The sequence below is a fragment of the Falco peregrinus genome, chromosome 18, assembly GCF_023634155.1.
Source record: "Falco peregrinus isolate bFalPer1 chromosome 18, bFalPer1.pri, whole genome shotgun sequence".
Taxonomy (NCBI): domain Eukaryota; kingdom Metazoa; phylum Chordata; class Aves; order Falconiformes; family Falconidae; genus Falco; species Falco peregrinus.
In genome coordinates, this window is record NC_073738.1 from 2,520,868 (window position 1) to 2,539,851 (window position 18,984).

Sequence of the window (18,984 nt, forward strand, 5' to 3'; positions counted from 1 at the left end):
GTGAGATCAGGAGATCGGCAGCTGTGTGGAAAGGTATCTGTCACTTAAACATCATATCAACATATTTTAATGACATCAGGGAGTTTCCAAGCTGGTTTGCCTTAACCAAGAGGAAGGCGGCTGTAACTTCAAGTAGAAAAGGAAAATTTAACTGAGGAAAGACACAATTATCCCTAACAACACTAACAAAGTTCCCCCAGTTGAAAAAAAGAAGTGCTATCATCTCTTCGATGCTCAGGAAAGTAAAGAAGTTGTAAGAGGAAAAAAACATTCAGGGTGTCCAACCCAGGTAACTATTTTTCTTCAGGCAGTTCATGAAGGTAATACACACTGCAGAAAAAAAATGTTGTAGATTTTACACAACAAAGTACCAGTGTGATGCGTTAAGGCTGATGCACATGGTTTCATTTCCTGGGGAGATGATTACAAGATGAAAGACATACTCCAGAGTAATATTTTTGTTTCACCTGAAACACTGTAAAAACAATGGGTTCTGGAAAAAATCCAAAATAAAGCCGTGGTGGCAACTTCAGACTGAGTCACCACATGAACAGGGCTTGCATATGTTCTATAAAATGCATGAATAAAAAAAGAAGTCAATAGCAGCAATTAGGACAAGCTAGAGTTTTATCTTTGCTATTCTCTCCAGGAGGAAGTCTCAGAAGGAAAATCCCCCAATTACTATATTTAATCCAAGACCTTGGCATCACGTATAGAGAAAAGAATGTAAGTTTTGCACTGTTGTTAAGCAAAGTTTACCAGTAGTGTTATGAAAAGCACAAAGAATAAAAAACAGAAGCTATTAAAGACAACGGCACAAAAGGGTGATGTTGCTCAAGTGTTTTACAAGGAGTGGGGTCATAATCATGAAATCCTCAGCACATGCAAAAAGTCAACTGGATAACAAAGAAACTTAATCATCTTAATGTGGCGTTTTAATGATGCTGCTGATTTGCTATGCCAATTCAGAGATAATGAGCCCCTAATGCTACAGATGTTCAGCCAGACTAAAGAAAAAAAAAAGAAAAAAGAAAAGCTTTTCTTGTATGCCATTTCCTAACTATCCAATTAAACAAATTGTGAAAGCATATAAATAGTTTACCACGTTTTGACAGCTGTTAATAGAATTCAGATGCCAAAGAACAAGAAGGGAGTCTATGCATGTGCATACTGAAGGATTCTTGTGACTACCTGGATCTGACAGGTATTAACTGATGATTCATCACCTTTATTCCCACAAATTGTCCCCAGAAACAGCAGTATCAACCCAAAACCTAGCACACACGTACTAGAGTTGTCCCCTCCCAGAATGCGAGATTCCTTTACCTAAACCAACTAGAAACAGAACAGGCACACGTGGTGAAACTGAAAAAGTAGCGGAGTTTCCAAATTAAAGTCAGAATCCTGCATGTTTATGACAAACACCTCTACAATGGAATTAACGTGCTGTGGGGGAAGAGATGTCATGAATTAAAACCCAACCATATTCCTTAATGAATAGAGAGAGCTTTGCAGTACATCCCATCAAAATTATTTAAAAAACAAAATCAATGCTATACCTATGGTTTTTCTTACATAACAAGAAGAAATCAATGACACGTGACATACATGGATATACTGAATATTTGGAGACTGTAAGTAATGGGGAATTATAAAATGTGATGTGACATAATAGCAACGTGAGATTTTTATTTTTTTTTAATAGAGGTAACACAGCAATAAGGCAACTTTTCTCCATATCTGCCTTCTACATCACTGCAGATACCAGTTCTAGGGAAGGGAAAGGCGTTAAAGCCTTTTGGGCCCAACCTGGCTTTGTTCCTTCCACTGACTCCAGTGATAAGCTCGCTTTTTTTACAACAGCAGCAATGATTTTATGAGATCATTGTTTGCCAACAAAGGAAGAAGCAATCACCTAGAAGCAGTATCTGCTTCCAGCCAGGCAGCAGTGGCAACAACAGTAATGAAGACGTAGTGGCAATAAACATGTACTCCTTCATACAGCGCGCGTATGCCACTGGACTTGTCCCACTCAGGTGTCTCCACAGCTGCAGCGCCCTTTTTGTGTCACTACAGGCCAAACCAGATTCTTCTGCACTAAAAAATCACAAGTACTACATTCAGTGTTTCTGTTTGACAGCGCACTGGAAATCCACACATTTCACTTCCTTGGCTTACTAAAAATTATTACTTGGACATAACTGGCTTTGATTTTGTCCTTGTGCCTTCCAGTATTTTCTTAGTACTGTTGTTCAGTACCCATTTTTGTACAAAAAACCAAGCATCTATTTTGTTTAGATACTGTATAAAGCATACTTGAGTGGCAATTCCTAAATAAACCACTGCAGTATGCACCTGGTGGAAATTTCACTTCTAAAAATAGGAGAGAAACTTTCATAATTCCCCTTTGTGGAGTGCATGCTCTATGGTAATGAGTTTTCTTGTTTTTATTGTGACTTGAACAAAAATAGAAACAAATCAAATTGAAATGCAGCACTGAGAATTGGAAAGGAAAAAAAGAACAAAAAACCAGGCATCATTTTCCAAGCACTGGGATGTGTGTTTTCTACTTCATTAATACCAATGTCTTTCTATCATTAAAACACAGTATAATTTATCTATTTGCACAATTAATTACAAAAAAAATATTTAAAATAAATCAAACAACATGCATCATCCCCAAGCTCATGAGAGCCAGGAAATTTGATTTAAGTAACTGGTTCTTAAAGCATCTTATTCGAATCCTAGAATCTTTCTTATAAAGATGAATATTCCTCTGTAAATCTATAATTTCATACCTGATATTTCCCATTTATTACAAATTTCTGCCTAATAATAATCGAGTGGGGGTTTTAGGACTTTCATTCCAAAGGTTTCCAAATTACGTTACAGTTATACTAACAGAAATAGCGATAAAGGAAAAGTGTTATCCAAACCTAAGTGCCCCCAAAGCTGGGGATGAACAGGAAAACTGCACAGCAACACCAGGCAGCGCTAGGCCAGGGTTTCGGGAAGGAAATGAAAAAGAACACATTTAACTGACACTACAAACAGAATTTGTGGAAGCAGAATGTTATTACCTGAGACAATATGACTGGGGGCTAGAAAATGATGGTTAGTACTATGCTAAAACTATCACGGACTTCTATTTTTTTTTTTTTTTTAATTTAAAAAAGTGTCGATAGCTTGCCTTTTTCCTCAACTGCCTATTCCCCAGTGCTGCACTGGAGCACAGAGGATCAGAAGGAACGCTATAGCGCTGCACAGGAGCACAGAGGATCAGAGGGAACGCTATCCCACACCCAGAGCCTACAGCGCCCAGATTTTCCAAAGCCTGTCTCAGATGAATTTTTGCTTCATTTATGACACCTGTTAACATCGTCCTTTCAAATCTTAATATCTTGAAAATCTCCCTCTTAAACCAAAAACAAATGAAAAAGGAACACAGCAAAAGATGAACCTGTGTCAGTTCTTCCCTTCTGTTACAGTTAGGATAACATCACTCACAGAAAACATTTCTAAAATGACAATTCCTGAAGTCCAGAAAGCCAGATACAATCACAACCGTTAAATCAGACTTCAATTAGACAGTTAATCAGAGAACATCTGGACCTAACAGTCAGACTGAAAAAGGCCACATGTTAAATTCAGATAATAGCCTTCATTAGTTATATCAAGGGACCTATTATTAATACGACCACTCAGGCATGATCGTCTCTGGTCAACTGCTTTTTCAAATGAACTTCAAATCTGAGAAGTTGCAAGTGTAGTTTCATTTAGCCTTTTCTAATTAATCTCCCAAAAGTTATCCTCACAATGCAATATACTCTTGTGTTTGGTACTAGAAAAATATCATATGAAGAGGAAAATATAATAATGTGAAGAACAGGGAAATCAGCGATAAGTATCAATGGAGATTTTTAACACCTATAAACTGAAGACAGGAGCTTGGTTAAGATGTTGCTTAAAATCCTTGAACACGTTAATCTTGACAAAACTAACTGTATTGATTTGATTCAACTATCAAAAACTTCCCAGTAGTAAATAATCTGCATTCTGAGACTTGAATTATAGATTACTTTCTCTCCAAAATGAGGTTTTTATAATTAAATACTTGTGATTTACTTTTAGCTTGGTCTTCTATAGAAGCGTATGCTTCCACTCTGTGTTTGCTTCGTAACATTCAGACCTGTACACCAAATTCAATCCTACCTGGAAGAGGAGAGGGCATCTCAGAATTAATCTTTTCTGACAATTTGTCTGTTCAATGACGCCCAGGAGTACCGGCATCTCCCAAAACCACTCCTGGAGGTGGTGCTCCTGCACCAGGAAAAACAGCCAGTGTGGCTGGCACACTTGGCAGGTGAGGTGCAGCAACAGACTGTTCGACAACAATGTACAGAACCGAGCTCTGAATTAAACAAAAGTTCCTAACAGCTCCTGCAAAGCAGCAGAGGGAACAAAAACAGGAACAAGAACTGGAGCAGCTGAATGCAGTGTGACGGGAGATGGCACTGAGGACGCAGCAAAGCTAGCCTGAGGTACCAAAAGTAAAACCTGGCATCTAGCACAGGATGCAAACTTTGCATCATCCAACTAAAAGTCAGCCAACAACAAGACACCAGCCCACTGGAAACCAAGTTTCATCAGTTCCAATGCACATGGAACTATTTGCTGCGTTTTAGCAAAGTTTTGACTCTTGTGCATTTATTTCTGCTTTCTGATACCTTTCCAGCAGCACAAACAGTGGCAAACCTGCCCCTTAAACTCACACATTTTTTGCCAAATGAACAGCCTCATTTGGGGGCAAAACATGAGTCATCTTAATTAACTGATTTCCTTTCCACCAACCCATACTTCTGAAAACAGATTATTTTCTACAATGACATGTGATTTGAGTTCCTAGGACGTTTTCTTCATCTTCACCAATTTCCTGCTGGGGGAGGTGGGGAGGGAACACACCACAACTCATCTACCCTGAACTAGACCTTCCTTTGATGCCAAAGGAATAAGTATTCCTCTCACCTTTAATTTCAAGTAATTATTTTCTATTAACCCGATGCACACATTGTAGAATAAGTGAAGAAAAATGCTGTTTTAAAAGTTATGGAAAGAAGTCCATCATCTATTGGAATAATGCTGTGCATCCATCCTCCTTCCAGACATCTGATAGTCAGGATACCTCAAAAGCCAATTCTATTTTCTGCTAACTATAATGGGTTAATTAGAACAAGACATAGCTGCACTTTTCTGATTATTTCAAGGCAATCAGAAGATCCCAGTTTCTGTACCAGCCCTGGGTGCTCTGGGCTACCCCACTGCGCAGGATAGTCCAAGCTGATGTCAATCATTTGCAGGCTGTGGTGACAATGACGGTGTTGATGTCACTGAACGTGCTTGGCAGCATTCCTGCTGCGGATAGTAGAGCTAAAACAAACTCCAGAGGATCTTTTGTTGATAAGACTCAGACGAAACTAGGTTCAGTTCATGCACAGGCACCAAAGCGGGGACCTGACACAGTTAAGCAGCACAGACTCCTTGCCTAGTTTTAACACTCACAGAAATCCCCTGTTAAGTGAACTTCTGCAGCACAGCACTGCTGATGTTGTGAGATAACCCCTGAGTCCCATGAGCGGCAGGGCTCGATCTGGGCTTGGGAGATGTAATATTCTGATAAAAAACGGCACTTCCTTTTCAAGCAGATAAGTGCGTGTGCTAGCAGCACCACTGGAACCTCAGTACCCGCCAAAGCGAGGGTTTGTCATCCTCTCCTGTCTCACTCCAGCCTTTTAACCGCCCCCTTTCACACACCTAAGTGCAGCAGCAATTAGCATCCATAAACCACAAATGTGGCTTCTATTTCTTTTTATTTCGCAACCATGAAAGCTCGCTAACATTCATAACACCCAAAAAGTTGTCTGCCTCAAGAGAGGAGGGAATTAAGACATAATTAAACACTTGTGCTTGACTGTGACTCCCATAGGAGAGAACGTGGCTTTTTTTATTTCGGTTTTAAATTAAAGACACTTCAGCTTTGGCCACCAAAGGTAACAGTGTTGGGGGTGCATAAAGAAACAAGGGAAATTAAGCGCTTCCTCCCTGTCTGTCTCATTGCTTGCCTCTTTTCAGACTAGATACAGGAAGCGCCATGGGAACAGTGTATTTTTATGGTTGCATGCAAGCATACACCATGTGCACCACAGCATGCAGCTTCTATTCCCTTGAGGCCAAAAAAGGGTTTTTTCTTTCTTTTTTTCCCTTGTTTTCCATCAAGCTCTTAATTAACATATTACTATAGCCTTCTGCCTAATTGTTTGCCCTATACTTAGCAATCATCACAGTTGAAGCCCTTTTCAAAGGGGTGTACAATAGGACAGGTTGAATTGTTTTAATTGAATGGCATCTCACCTTCATCAGTTACGACACAGACATAATGAACACCACATCAGCCAGCGTGTTTGCATGTGCTCAGCGGTGTACAAATACATACAAATACGGAACTGTTTGCTAAAAAAGTGGATTTTCTTATAGCAGACAAGCACCAGTTATGATGACATTTCAGCCCTATGCCTTACTTGATCTAGTGCCTTTAATGAAATTTCCATAGCCTTTTGACAGGTTCACAGTATCACTTTCTGCAGATCTGGCATAAAAGGCTCCACCAAACTAGACAACATCTAGATTTGACCAGGCTCCAACTTCTGTCCGAAGTCTCAGAAAAAGTCCCCACCATGTATTTAGAGTGTCACCCATCAATAACACAAGATTCACAAAAAAATGTGCAGTTCAAGAAACTGGAAGATTACTTACTATGAATGGTTGACACAACATGGAAAAAACAGACATAATAGTACTGAAGAAAAAGATGTTACAGACATATTAAGGCAGTGGAAAGCAGGCTATCAAATGCCTGATCTCTCTCTATGAGTCAGTGGCCTCATGTTCTTATGATGGCCTTCAGCAGATGGAACAAACCCTGCGGGCATGGATCATGCAGGAGATCAGGAGGAAAAAAAGGAGAGTTTTCTGTGTTGCAGAATGAATTGTGAAGAGTCTGAAGTGAAACTGCTTGCTCGCAAAAGGGATGGATCATGGACACTGTCATTAACATTTATGAGAACCACACAAATATTTCTCATTATTTCTCATCAAATTTCATACCTAATGACAGTATTAGCAATCACATTTGGAAAAGTGCCAAATAGAGCGCTTTACATATATATATATATATATATATATATATATATATATATATAAACAGACAGACTTTTCAGGCAGGCAGGACATAAGCCATTTCCCAAGAGCCATCACCAATACTGACAGTATTTCTATTCTGTGATTCTGGAGAGTATTATATATTAATTTTTACCAAGGTTAGTGATCCCCGAAAAATAATACTGCCACCAGGGCAGCACTGTCAGAATGTGGTTTCACTAGTGTAGAAGTAAGACATAGTTATTGACCCACAAGGACTGCGCAGTGACTAACGTAACTGCTACTGTTATATAGTAGGCACAACACGAAAGCTGAGATTATTTGTGAATTTTAGTATCCAACAGCAACTGAACTGGTGCTAGGAAGAAATTTAAATGCATCTGCTGATACTCGCACAGTCTAGAGTACTAGCACAGCATGCTTAAATATTTAAGATTTATTGTGCTTCCGGTATCAGAATGACTGTAGAGAACTGTATGTGAAGCAATGAAGTAAACACAATATATATTTTATTTTGTGCCATTTTACACTGAGATACTGTAGTTACCTTTTTTATGCGTTTAAAACAGCTTTCTTCTAGCAATCGTTGCTTTGTTCCTATAGTGAGAATCAAAGAATAGAGCACGGTGGTACTGCATAGAGCACGGTGGTACTGCATAGGTTCGTACTCACTTTATAATTAATGAACACTCTAATGATAAGGGAGCCTATCAGGGTGAAATGATGTTTTGTTGATATTTATAGCATTATCTTTCAGATGTAAATTTTCAGTATTTGCATTCCAAAACAAATTGTGAAGAGACTTTAAGATATCAGCAGCCATATAAAAAAATGAATTATGTATAGGAGCAGTATCAAGGTAAATATTTTCCCACCAGCATCTAAGTTGTACCTGACTTAAACATATGAAAAAGAGCCTGAGAAATGGTACTGAAGCTGAAGGGCATATGACAATCAAGGAACGGAAAAAAGACTTGCTTGATGCCATGACACCAAGTGTGCAAGCAGGATAGACATAGTGCTGGAATGGGAAGGTGGGGAAAAGCTAGAGCAATTCCTCTTGGATGGTCAGTACGGGGCAGGTTGTGAAAGAAACCCTGCCCTGGCTTCCTGTACCCGCAGCAGAGCTCACCGGCCCAAGCTAGATTCTACACCACAGACATCCAGACTAAGCTTCTCCCCACCGACTATAAACGGAGCCCTGTTAAGCAGCAGGTACTTTGGGGATGTGAGGCATTTCATCCTAGGTCAGACACCCAAATTGGGTCAGAAAATCTGCGTGCTCTCTCCCCACTGACCATCAAGAAAGGCCAGACACCAACACAGCTCTAGACATCAGTGCTGTAGATACCCAAGTAAGATTAATTTCCCCCTCCTCAAGGACTTTTCTGCTAGTGCAGCACTCCCTTGAGCGTTTTACGTTGTTCTGTATTTTGTTAATAAATAGAAAAAGTTTAATCTTTAATAATGCAAAAGTTTAACCTCTGAACATTTCATTTAGTCCAAAAAAATCACATTTATGTTACAGGGAACAACCAAGGCTACTCGGGCAACCAAAACAGAGACAAGCCTTTAGTGATTTACTTGATACATGTGATATGTAAACGCTACCTCAAAACTACTAACCAAAGCCACAGACATAATTCGTCTTGACACTGCTGTACTGCCATGGACATACAGCACTTGAAAGGCAACGTGAAACTGGTAAAACAATATATGTCTTTTCCCCAGGATATGTACACCACATCCTCTACCAGGCAGCATTTTTCACTGTTTGTGGTTGAGAACTGGCATAAATGAACAAGCTCAGCTCACTGCAGGAATGTTTATTATTGCTGTGATTTCAGTTGATGAGCTTCGACATCAAGGAGGACATTCAGAGTCTCTTGTTCTCTATCTATATCATATACACACATTCAAATCCTGAACTCTGAGGGCCTGTAAGACTGCCCAGACCAGGAGCTGTTTCTTTTATCTAGTAATTGAAGAGGACCTCCTAGTTTTTAAAGATACACAGAAATATGCATTTATGTAGAACCTCTTAAATAAAAAATAGTACATACTGGTTTAATAATTTATTCATACCTGTGTCTTCTTTCAGAGTTGTACAGGAAGGGTTCACTGTTCAAATTAAACAATAAACATGGTAAACTGACCAACTTTCTGTTCACCCACAGTTTAAAGTACGAGATTACTGCTGCAGTTTTAAATTTTACAGGGCTGACTTGTCCTATGAATTTGAGGTAGCTTGTCTTTTCTTTCAAAAATGACTTTTTTTTAAATAGCCAAGTTATTTTTCAGATATCAGAGTGGATTAGCAACATTAATAAACAGTGCAGTCCTAACACCCATATGTCACAGGCAAAATACTTTGAAGAATTTGTATGCTACGACACACATTAAAGGAGTTCACCATATGTACGTGTGTTTTTATCTTGCTATCCATATTTCATAGATCCTTTAAAAGTGACCTTCATAAAATGCACGTGAGGTTCCCTTATGGACAACAGTTGCTCTGCCTTTAGAGCATGTTGAAATGCTCTAAATTAATTGTATTGTTATTCCCTTTATAGACATGATGGAAAACCAGAGCTGTGATCCAGAATAAACTTTCTAATCACTCTCATAGCATAATCAGATTAATAAAAAGACAAAATGTAACTATTATTTTCAGAATTCAACCTCCACTTTACCTCCTGCTTCTTCATTAGACTGACTGTGTTCCTTCATATCTTCTGCAATATCCATATTTTCCATTTCCTGGGATTTGTTCAGATTACAGTCTGTCAAAACCTCCTGTCCTTCTGCAAAAAAAAACAACCACCGCACCCAATAATTAACTATTGATGCTCCAAGAATATTTCCAGGTAATCACCTCAGAGTATCTGCAGACTCCCAGTATTGCTCACAATGCCCACAATGTCCTTCCTATAGATGTGTTAGTTGCAGTTTAGTGGATTTGCTTCCCAAAGTCATGTACAAACGCTCACACAGAATATACACCTTTAAGTCTTAAGCTTTGGCTCAGATTTAACTAACCTGGAGGTTGTTCTAAATGACAACAAAACAGGAAAAAAATCCAGTATGTGTAACTCTATATATCATAGGTCTTCTGAGAACTGCTGCTAGGAGGTAAGCAAGCAAGCAGGTTCAGAGCATGGAAGAGAAATCACAGCTCTACTTTGTTCATTTGGGCAAAATATTAATCATTCTGGCCCCAGGCCAGGAAACTGCTCAAGCACATTTAATCGGAAGCCTCTTTGAACCCAGTTGCACTTCTCTGCTTATTTCATCAACACTACCAGAAAGTTTTCTGCTGATCATTGTGACAGGAGTATGTCCCAGAAATCCAAGCCTCTCGTCTCTGAACTAAAGCCAAATTTTTAACTATAGAGAGATTTATTTGGGTGAATTTTTTCAATTAAAGCCTCTTTCACAAAATCCATAATATAGGCTTACGCAATATTATGCATATTTCTGTAAACTTTAGATCACTATTTTGTTTAAAAAACTGACAGTGTTTTCTTTCAACAATCCTATGACTTTTTTAGAGTTCACAGCAACATTGTGAAACTGTTGTTAAAGTTGTTTAACTTATTAACAGTTGGATAGTGAAAAACCCAGTCCTTCTCAGGCTAAATGCTACATTGGATCTGAAAAAAAGTTTTGTATTTTGATTAAAACATTTATCCAGCTCACACAAGAGGTTTGTTTTCATATTTTCAGAAAAGCAGTCAACCAAAAGAATCACGTTATTCTTGCTTCCCTAATCAGAACTTCCAGCTTTCTCCTGAAAACACTTCCTTTCCTGCTATGGTCTTTTTTCCCTTTAATATCATCTTCCAATACTATATGGAACTTCCACAGTTTTATTTCAATTCTAGAATTTATTTTTCGCCTTTAATGCTCATCTTTGTATCTGTGACCATGCTATTCAGTGTCCTGGGAATCTAAATGAGCTGAAATTCATGTGGTTTTCTCCATTTAAATTTAAAATTTTCAAGAGAGAGTGAAAGAACATAACCTGAACAGCACAGTACCTGCAGCCACGGGCTTTTCCTGAGAATTACTTAGGTCCATACCTGCCTGTGAATCTGCAAAAGACAGAAAAGTAGTCTGAGTTGCTTATTTATATATATTTATATAAATAATAATGCTTATTTATAGTTATTTAGAACTGTTCATGCCACAGTTGTTATAATCTTATAAATGTCCTTTTTCTTGACTGAAAGCAAAATTGCAAAAGCAGAATTTTCAAAGAAATAAATACCAAACAATTGTTACATTTCATTGCACAACTTCATTATGTCTTGAGCGCTGGCACGTGCTCAGAAAAGGGATTAAGTATTATTTTCTAGCTTTAAAAATTATAGAACAGAATAACTTACACTTTCGATTTAACATCTCATTTTGCACCCTGTGAGCACAGCGTAGCAGTAGTAACTATGTGAAGGGAATGTCTGTAAAGTACAAGACATTTTTACATTCCTTTTCCAAAAACCAAGGGAAAACCCTATTGTCTTCACAAGATCTACTTGGTTTTCATGGGAATGCAAGTCTAATTCCCATTTAGCAATTCTGATAGGGATCAATGTCAGGAATTTCTAAAAACTTTTAGAGGACTACGTATGTGGCCTGGTTTCCAAAAACGCTGAGCACTCAGCAGACAGCATTAAAGAAAATATAAGCCGCAGGTATTTACATCTCCCACTCCAATGCCCAAACTGAGGTGGGCACGTTTAAGTGGAGGCACAGATCTGTCCAGTTAAGTCTTACTCAATGCCTTGCTGTCTTGAGATTTCATTGATATGAGGGTTGATTTTCTTAACAGTTCCACAGCTACCTGCTTCCTTCCTCCTTCCTTTCCTCTAGCTTTTTTCCTCTTTTTTGGGGGGTTGTTTTTTTTTTACACACCAAAAAATTTTTTATCATCTTTGAACACAAAAAATAGCAGCTCCCAAACTCACAAAACTCATTCCTGGCAGTTACATAACAGAAATACACATGCAGCAGCCATGAGGTGTTAACCGCTAGTGACATTTACCCCATAATTATCTGTCTTTACCACCACTGCATATGGAACATTTTTGTGGTCTCTGCAATGTCAAAATATAAAGCTCTGTTAACTCCACAGCGAAGAAGCCTAGTATCAGATAAGGCTATCCAAAAAAACCCTGCATGAATAGAGGATGGGCTGAGGCATCCTACAAAATAAAGGCAAACTCAAAGGAAAAAAAAAGCAATAATAGAGCTATCCAACAAAGGTTTTTTAAATGTTTGGTTCTGTTGTTTCCTAAACGAAAGCGTTCAGCTGCCATTTCTCAATAATGGGTCTAAGAGTTACATTATGCATGTAGTTCCCATTACTCTTAACTAGCTGTTACTAAAGAGCAGCAAGAAAAAAACACCAGCAGTTGCCTGAGCTCTTCAGGGTGTAACTCCTGACTGGAGACAAGCTGTTAAGCTATGAGCACTTATGAATTGTATCCTAAAATTAAACCAGAGCTCCCATCCTTTCAGGAAAATTTAGCATGAATGCAAGCTTTTCATTAAGTGTCTTTCATTAGAGCTAAGAATGTTGCCTGGTGCCATAAAGATAGTCACGGAATTAAATGACAAAAAGTTCAAATATTTACTAAATCTGCAGGTTTTTTAAAAAAATAAGATCAAGGAATTCCATAGTTACAGCTCTTAATTTGTCTTTGTTTCGTTTTATCATACCAGGAAAAGTGAGCTACAAAGAAGCAAATGGACACTTTATACCACGAATAATGATGGGGAAACATCAATAAATGCAGGGTAGGCAAACAAAATTCTCTCTAGTATTGATTTTACATTGCAATAATACAGATACTTAAATCACACAAACCCTTGTAATTGTGCGAATAATCAGGGTTTGAGCAAGACAATAAAATCCCCACTATTCTGTAATACTTGAATTAGATTTTAATTGCATTCAGAAATCCTGTGCAGTTGCCCCATTTGGGGGATAAAGCACTGAACTGGTCAAAGCCCCAGGATCAAATGAAGAGGGTGCTTGCTGGGTGAGGGGGGAGGTGTGGCTGGGAAACTGCAGCAATTCTGCCTTCCCCTGGGTTGCCAGGTGGTCATGAAACAAAGAATTAGAGCCCCTATTCGGCTGCTTCAAATCAGATAGTCCTGCATATAACCCTGGATAACTATATTGGTTTAGCAATTGTTGCATTCCCCAGGACAACTCCCAAGCGCAGTCACTCCACTAAGGATGCGCACATTGCTATGGCTCGTTGGGTAAATAGCACCAGCACAAGTTTCTGTGCGTAGGGCTCGATGCAGCACCCCTCAGTCAGCAGTTTGCTCAGAGCCCCTCTGAGCTGCAGCTACAGGGTGACCTGCTAGAGAACGAACAGTACTGCCAGAACCGTGCAGCAGCCTGGCAGCACCTCCTCAGCCAGTCCTCTGATGCTCATCGAACGTCGAGATGGTCTCTGTGTAGTTATTTACATTTTGTTGAGCGTAACAGGCTCCTGTCCACGATGGGCTGCTGGGCAATATAATCATAGAGTCATAGAATCGTTTAGGTTGGAAAAGACCTTTAAGACCACCAAGTCCAACCGTTAACATAGCACTGCCAAGTCCACCACTAAACTGTGTCCCCAAGCACCATGTCTACACATCTTTTAAATACCTCCCATGCTGGTGACTTCACCGCTTCCCTGGACAGCCTGTTCCAGTGCCTGACAACTCCTCCAGTGAAGTGATTTTTCCTATTATCCAATCTAAACCTCCTTCTGAAGAGGTAAGAACAATGATATACCATATGTTTCCTTTTTCTGTTGAGAAATACTCCCATCTTTGTATCACTTTGAAGCCTCCAACATCCACTCATCAGTACCTGGTTTCTTATGATATTAGTCTCAAGCAGCTTCTTTACAGGCTTAGTGGTCTCTTAATATTTAACTTCAGGTCACTTGCCTGAGTATTTTAAGCCACATCCTTCCCTGTGTCATGTAAGCGCGATAGAAGGAGAAGGTCTAGGAAGCTTCCATCCCTGATTCTGTACAAATAAGACCGTATTTCTACCAAACGTTCAGAAAAGCACAATGCAGGAAATCACTTACAGAACACGTTAGTCTTCCCAAGCTTCAAAGAGATCCACTGCCTAGGGTGCATGGAAAGAAGACGGTTGTCTTGCGTGTGTTGCAGCTGACGCACGATGTTCTTTTACAAAGCAGAAGTAAAATTCATGTGCTTCTGAAACCAATCCTTAGCCATCTTGCGTTCCACGCCAATAGCCAAAGTGAGCAAAAATATTCAAATAGCTTGCTAAAAAAGTGCTATGGCATTTTAATACATAACTGTATTAATACTTTATCCTGGTATTTGACTAGTTAATAGAAGCAACAAAACAGCCTACCTGTATTTTAACCCCCCTAAAGTGGATTTTTTTTCAAATAAATGATAACACTAATACCCTTCTGTCACCAATACAGCTATAGGCAACAGAATGGGAGGTACATCTTGAATGATTATAATCTTACCTGTTTGCCTCCAAAGTGAAAACTAGAACATTGCCTTTTTACTGCCAGCTGCAGTTTTCAACCCAACAGCATTGCAAAGGGGACATCTCTTTCAATCACACAGGTTCTTAGTCCTTCTATCACAACATATGGAGCAAACACAGCTTGTTTCCCTGTCTTTGCACCGTCTTGAGAGATACAAGCAAGCCAAAAAACCCCACACGCCAGTCTTGGCCCCTGCCCTACAGTTAGACCTCCACAGCCTTAACCCTCAATGCTCAGAGCGGGGCCGGTGCCTGTGCTACGAACAGCAGTCAACCTCTTTCACCCCAACATGTTTTTTGCCTTCAACTCACTTAAAGAGAGAAAGCCTATCTAATTTCCTCGCTGAAAGGCCTTCTTCAGCAGTTACAGTCTCAATGGCTTTCTGAAGAAGGTTCCTGGACCAAAGAAACTCTTTGCAGGCTCTCTAATACTTTGCTGCTCTTAAGCACCATGTAACGCTCAAAGCGACACAGGCATTTTAAGTGCACATGTCATTTTGGGAAGAAATCCTGACCAGCAGTGTGTAACTAGGATGTTGTTTTTCTCATATTGTAGCATATGACCTCGTAAAACCAGCACAATGTCTTCCAGTAGTCACGATGTTCATCCCAACACAGCAAATGGAAATGATGGACGACATGAGGTCAGTTCTTGTGATTGTTGCAAACATAAACCAGCATGAAGAGATGCAATCACATAGACTGCAGATTTTGGCTTCCTAGACCCAGGTCTCAAACACCTACTCCTGCCAATGCCTGTCTCCCGGTCAGTGACCGTACGGAGTGACCTCACACTGAGCACAGAACATGCAGGACAGAAGTGTTACCCCTCTGTCCTCAATGGCAAATTTCCCATTGACTCAAATGACACTGAGATTTTCCCAAGCCCCATGGAAAAAGAGATGCTTGGCTGTCACTGTATCCTGAGATAACACAGTATAACACTTTTACGTTAACTTCATCCCAAACACAACCAGCTCAGCACATTAACTGATCCTTGCAATCCCCACACACAGAACAACAACCTGAAGGATTATTTGCAATGTTAAATGTACAAGAAATAGGAATACAAAAAAGAGGCTTCTTAAATAATCTTGGCTGTAATGGCAGGAACATACTCATTTTCCAATCACTGACGTACCTACAGAGCTTTCTTCTCCTACAAAAAACATATAGTAGACCCGACTTGATCAAAAAAATGAGGCTGCATTTTTAAGTGCTGAACTGCCACCAGATCCATTCTTTCAAAACATTAGATACGCCTCTCAAGCTGTGATAGTCCCAATTCAGTCAGATTCTAGGAGAGTAATTATTTTAATACAAACTTTTTAAAAGCCTTTAATAAAGGCAAATACATTTTTAAATAGGCAACTGCATCTAACTTAAAATAACCAAGAACCTCGAGTCATTGAGACGCAGCAGACTAAACTCAAGCCCTTACTAAGGTGAGCTGAAATAAGAACATCAGTCTCTGAAATAATCAATCAGGTGATGCTTTCCAGTGCTTCTTTGCCAGGCTTGTTAAAACACTGGTAATTTTGCTTTTCTTCAGAAGTGAATTACACCAGAGCCCAAGATTAACTCACAACTTGCTTTTGCTGGCTCTGAAAGTTACACGCACGTTTTACGAGCGAAAAGAAACCAGCATGCCCTTTAATTCGTTAAAAACCTAGAATACGAACAGTACATAAAGCAGGCTCTAAAACCCGATTCTATCATACATGTTGTGATTCTGAAATTAAACAGAGGGGTGAAAAAAGCCCCGTTCGTTTCCTGTTTAATTGCAGCACGAGATTAGATTTCTCCTCCAGAGGCTGCAATCTGTTTGCAGACAGCGCTGAAGAAACCGCTTGGAAGCCCGCGGGAGGTGGAGCAGGCTGCGGGCCCCCGAGCGGGGTCGGCGGGGAGGAACGGGGGGCGGCAGCGCCTTCCCGGCCCGGGGAAAGAGCGGGGTCATTTCTCACCTTCCATGCTCCGGCCGCGGCTCCCAGCTCCACCTGCCCGCCCGGGCTCGGGGACTGTCAGCGGAGCGCAACGGCCTCGCCTCCCGCCCGCCGCGGGCACCGCCACATCCGGCCCGTCGCGGCGCTGGGCGGGCGGAGAGCGGCGCCGGGCGGCGGCCAGCGGAGCCGCCCCGGTCCCGGCCGCGGCCCGGTGACTGCCCGGCCCCGGAGCTCGCCGCCGGCGCTGAGCGGGGGCTGCTCGGCGGGGACAGCAGCGGGGCGCGGGGGCTGAGGGCAACGCGTGGTTTCACAACCCGCACAGCATGGCCGGGGGGGGGCGGGCAGCGCTGAGCATCACCGGGGCCGGCCCCCTGCCAGAGCGGGCTCTCCGGGCAGGCAGCGCTGTCACGGCCCGGGCGGCTGCATGTCTCCAGGGGAGACCCCACCGCCTCGCTGGGCAGCCTGTCCCAGCACCTCGTGTATCAGTTTTCCCCTCGTATTCAGAAGGAACTTTTATGTCATAGTTTGTGCCCTTGTCGCTTGGCCGGTCACAGGGCACTGCTCAAAAGAGCCTGGCCCCATCCTCCCAACACTCGACACTCGCCCTTTAAGGTATTTATATGCATCGCTAAGATCCCCTCTCACCTGCTCTTCTCCAGGCTAAACTGGCCCAGCTCTCCCAGCCTGTCCTAAGGGAGATGCTCCAGTGCCCCAACCATCCTGGTAGCCCTGGACCCTCTCCAGTACTTCCCTGTCTCTTGAACTGGCGAGCCCAGCACTGGACACAACGCTCCAGATACGTCCCCACCAGGGCCGAGAAGAGTGGGAGGACAACCTCCCTCGCCCTGCTGGCCACACTCCTGATGCCCCCTAGGATCCCCTTGGCCACTAGGGCACACTGCTGGCCCTCGGGCAACTTGCTGTCCACCACAACTCTCAGGTCCTTCCCCACAGAGCTGCTCTCCAGCAGGGCAACCCCAGCCTGTACTGGAGCATGAGGCTGTCCCTCCCCAGACACAGGACCTGACACCGGCCTTTGTTGAACTGGTTCCTCTCCGCCCAACTCTCCATCCTGCCCAGGTCTCACAGAATGGCAGCGCAGCCTTCTGGTGTGTTCTGGGGGGCTGAGGGAGGCCCCAGCCGTTTTCATAGGACAAACGGCATCAGGCTGTGAAGAGCATCTCCAGAACGGGAGGCTGACCCCGGTCCCAGCGCTGTGCTCTCCTCCGGCAGCCCGGTGAAGCCTGTGGGTGAGGACATCCTGCGGCAGGTACCCAAGGGTGATGGCTGATGTGTGGCAGGCTGAAAGACAGCACAGGCAGACAGTGAACACCGGGGAGGCAGAGCCAGGAGCAGCTCTGCTCTCACACAGCACACCACGGGGCCAAAACAAAACACTGGAAACCCCGTGCTTTAGAGAAAATGTCCCTCTTAACTTCCCGGGAGATCAGCCACCATCAGAGGTGGCTCCTCAGATGAAGAAGCCATGGCAGGTCCCCAGGCAGGGCTGCCATCAGGAATGGGGCCAAGGGGAGCAGGTCCAGGAGAATTAAACCAACCTCACAGGGGTAACCCTACCCTGAGGGCTCAAGACACACTCCCACATGCAGGGCCAGGGCAGCCAGGTGATTGCACGGGTCCCCAGCTGCCCACTGCATCTCCAGCCAGGTCAACAGTTCCCTCCAACTCACATCTCCACTTGCAAGTGTATCTGACAAGAAGCGTGCTCCACCTCCCCCCCCAGCTCCCTCAGCATGGCAGGTGGGATCTGCAAATGGATCCGCAACCCATTACAGCCAACCAGTCAAAAATATTACTTAGCATTTTAGGGAGCTCTTCACCTTTAAAGCCTGCAGCAAGCACCAAGACCCAAAATAGCGCGGGAGAGCTTGCGATGACTTGGGTTAGGTCACTCAAGGGACAACAGCTATTCATATGGAGAGTTTAGCAGGGTGACATGGAGCTATTTTGCGTTGGCAGACTTCTGACTCATTTTATTTTACACTGCAGAGCCAAGTAGTCTAAGCCTTTATTAGAACTGGTGTGGCAATTGTGCACTGTGTTGCCCACACACATGAAAGAGTAACTTCTTTTCTACATACTTAATTTCCTTTGTGTGCAATTTGTCCGGGCTCTGTTTACACATCACGTAAACATCATAAGGCAGCCTCAACTGTTAAACAAATGCTGCTTTCTTTGCAATTTTCGTTAACAAATCACACTCCTCGGACTGTATATTAAAGTTAAATGATTGAGATAAGAGTAAAATAAAACTTAAGTTAG

The 18,984-nt window shown here is 42.0% G+C and overlaps 1 protein-coding gene across 12 annotated transcripts in view; it reads right to left on the reverse strand.

The window, feature by feature from the left end:
• IKZF3 (IKAROS family zinc finger 3) overlaps positions 1-16,905 on the reverse strand; it is a 38,025-nt gene extending 21,120 nt beyond the window's left edge. For 2 of the 12 annotated variants that reach the window (XM_055789812.1, XM_055789808.1), the window contains exons 1-4: positions 16,723-16,902; positions 14,316-14,469; positions 11,256-11,309; positions 9,909-10,019 (exon numbers count right to left, since the gene is read on the reverse strand). In XM_055789812.1, coding sequence (XP_055645787.1) covers positions 9,909-10,019; positions 11,256-11,309; positions 14,316-14,367 — 217 coding nt within the window. In that variant the 5' untranslated portion in view covers positions 14,368-14,469; positions 16,723-16,902. Of the gene's footprint in view, positions 1-9,908; positions 10,020-11,255; positions 11,310-11,603; positions 11,626-14,315; positions 14,470-14,735; positions 16,698-16,722 lie in introns of those variants that run through there. The other 10 variants (XM_055789809.1, XM_055789807.1, XM_055789810.1 and 7 more) reach the window with 9 other exon arrangements.
• Positions 16,906-18,984: the final 2,079 nt, after the last annotated feature.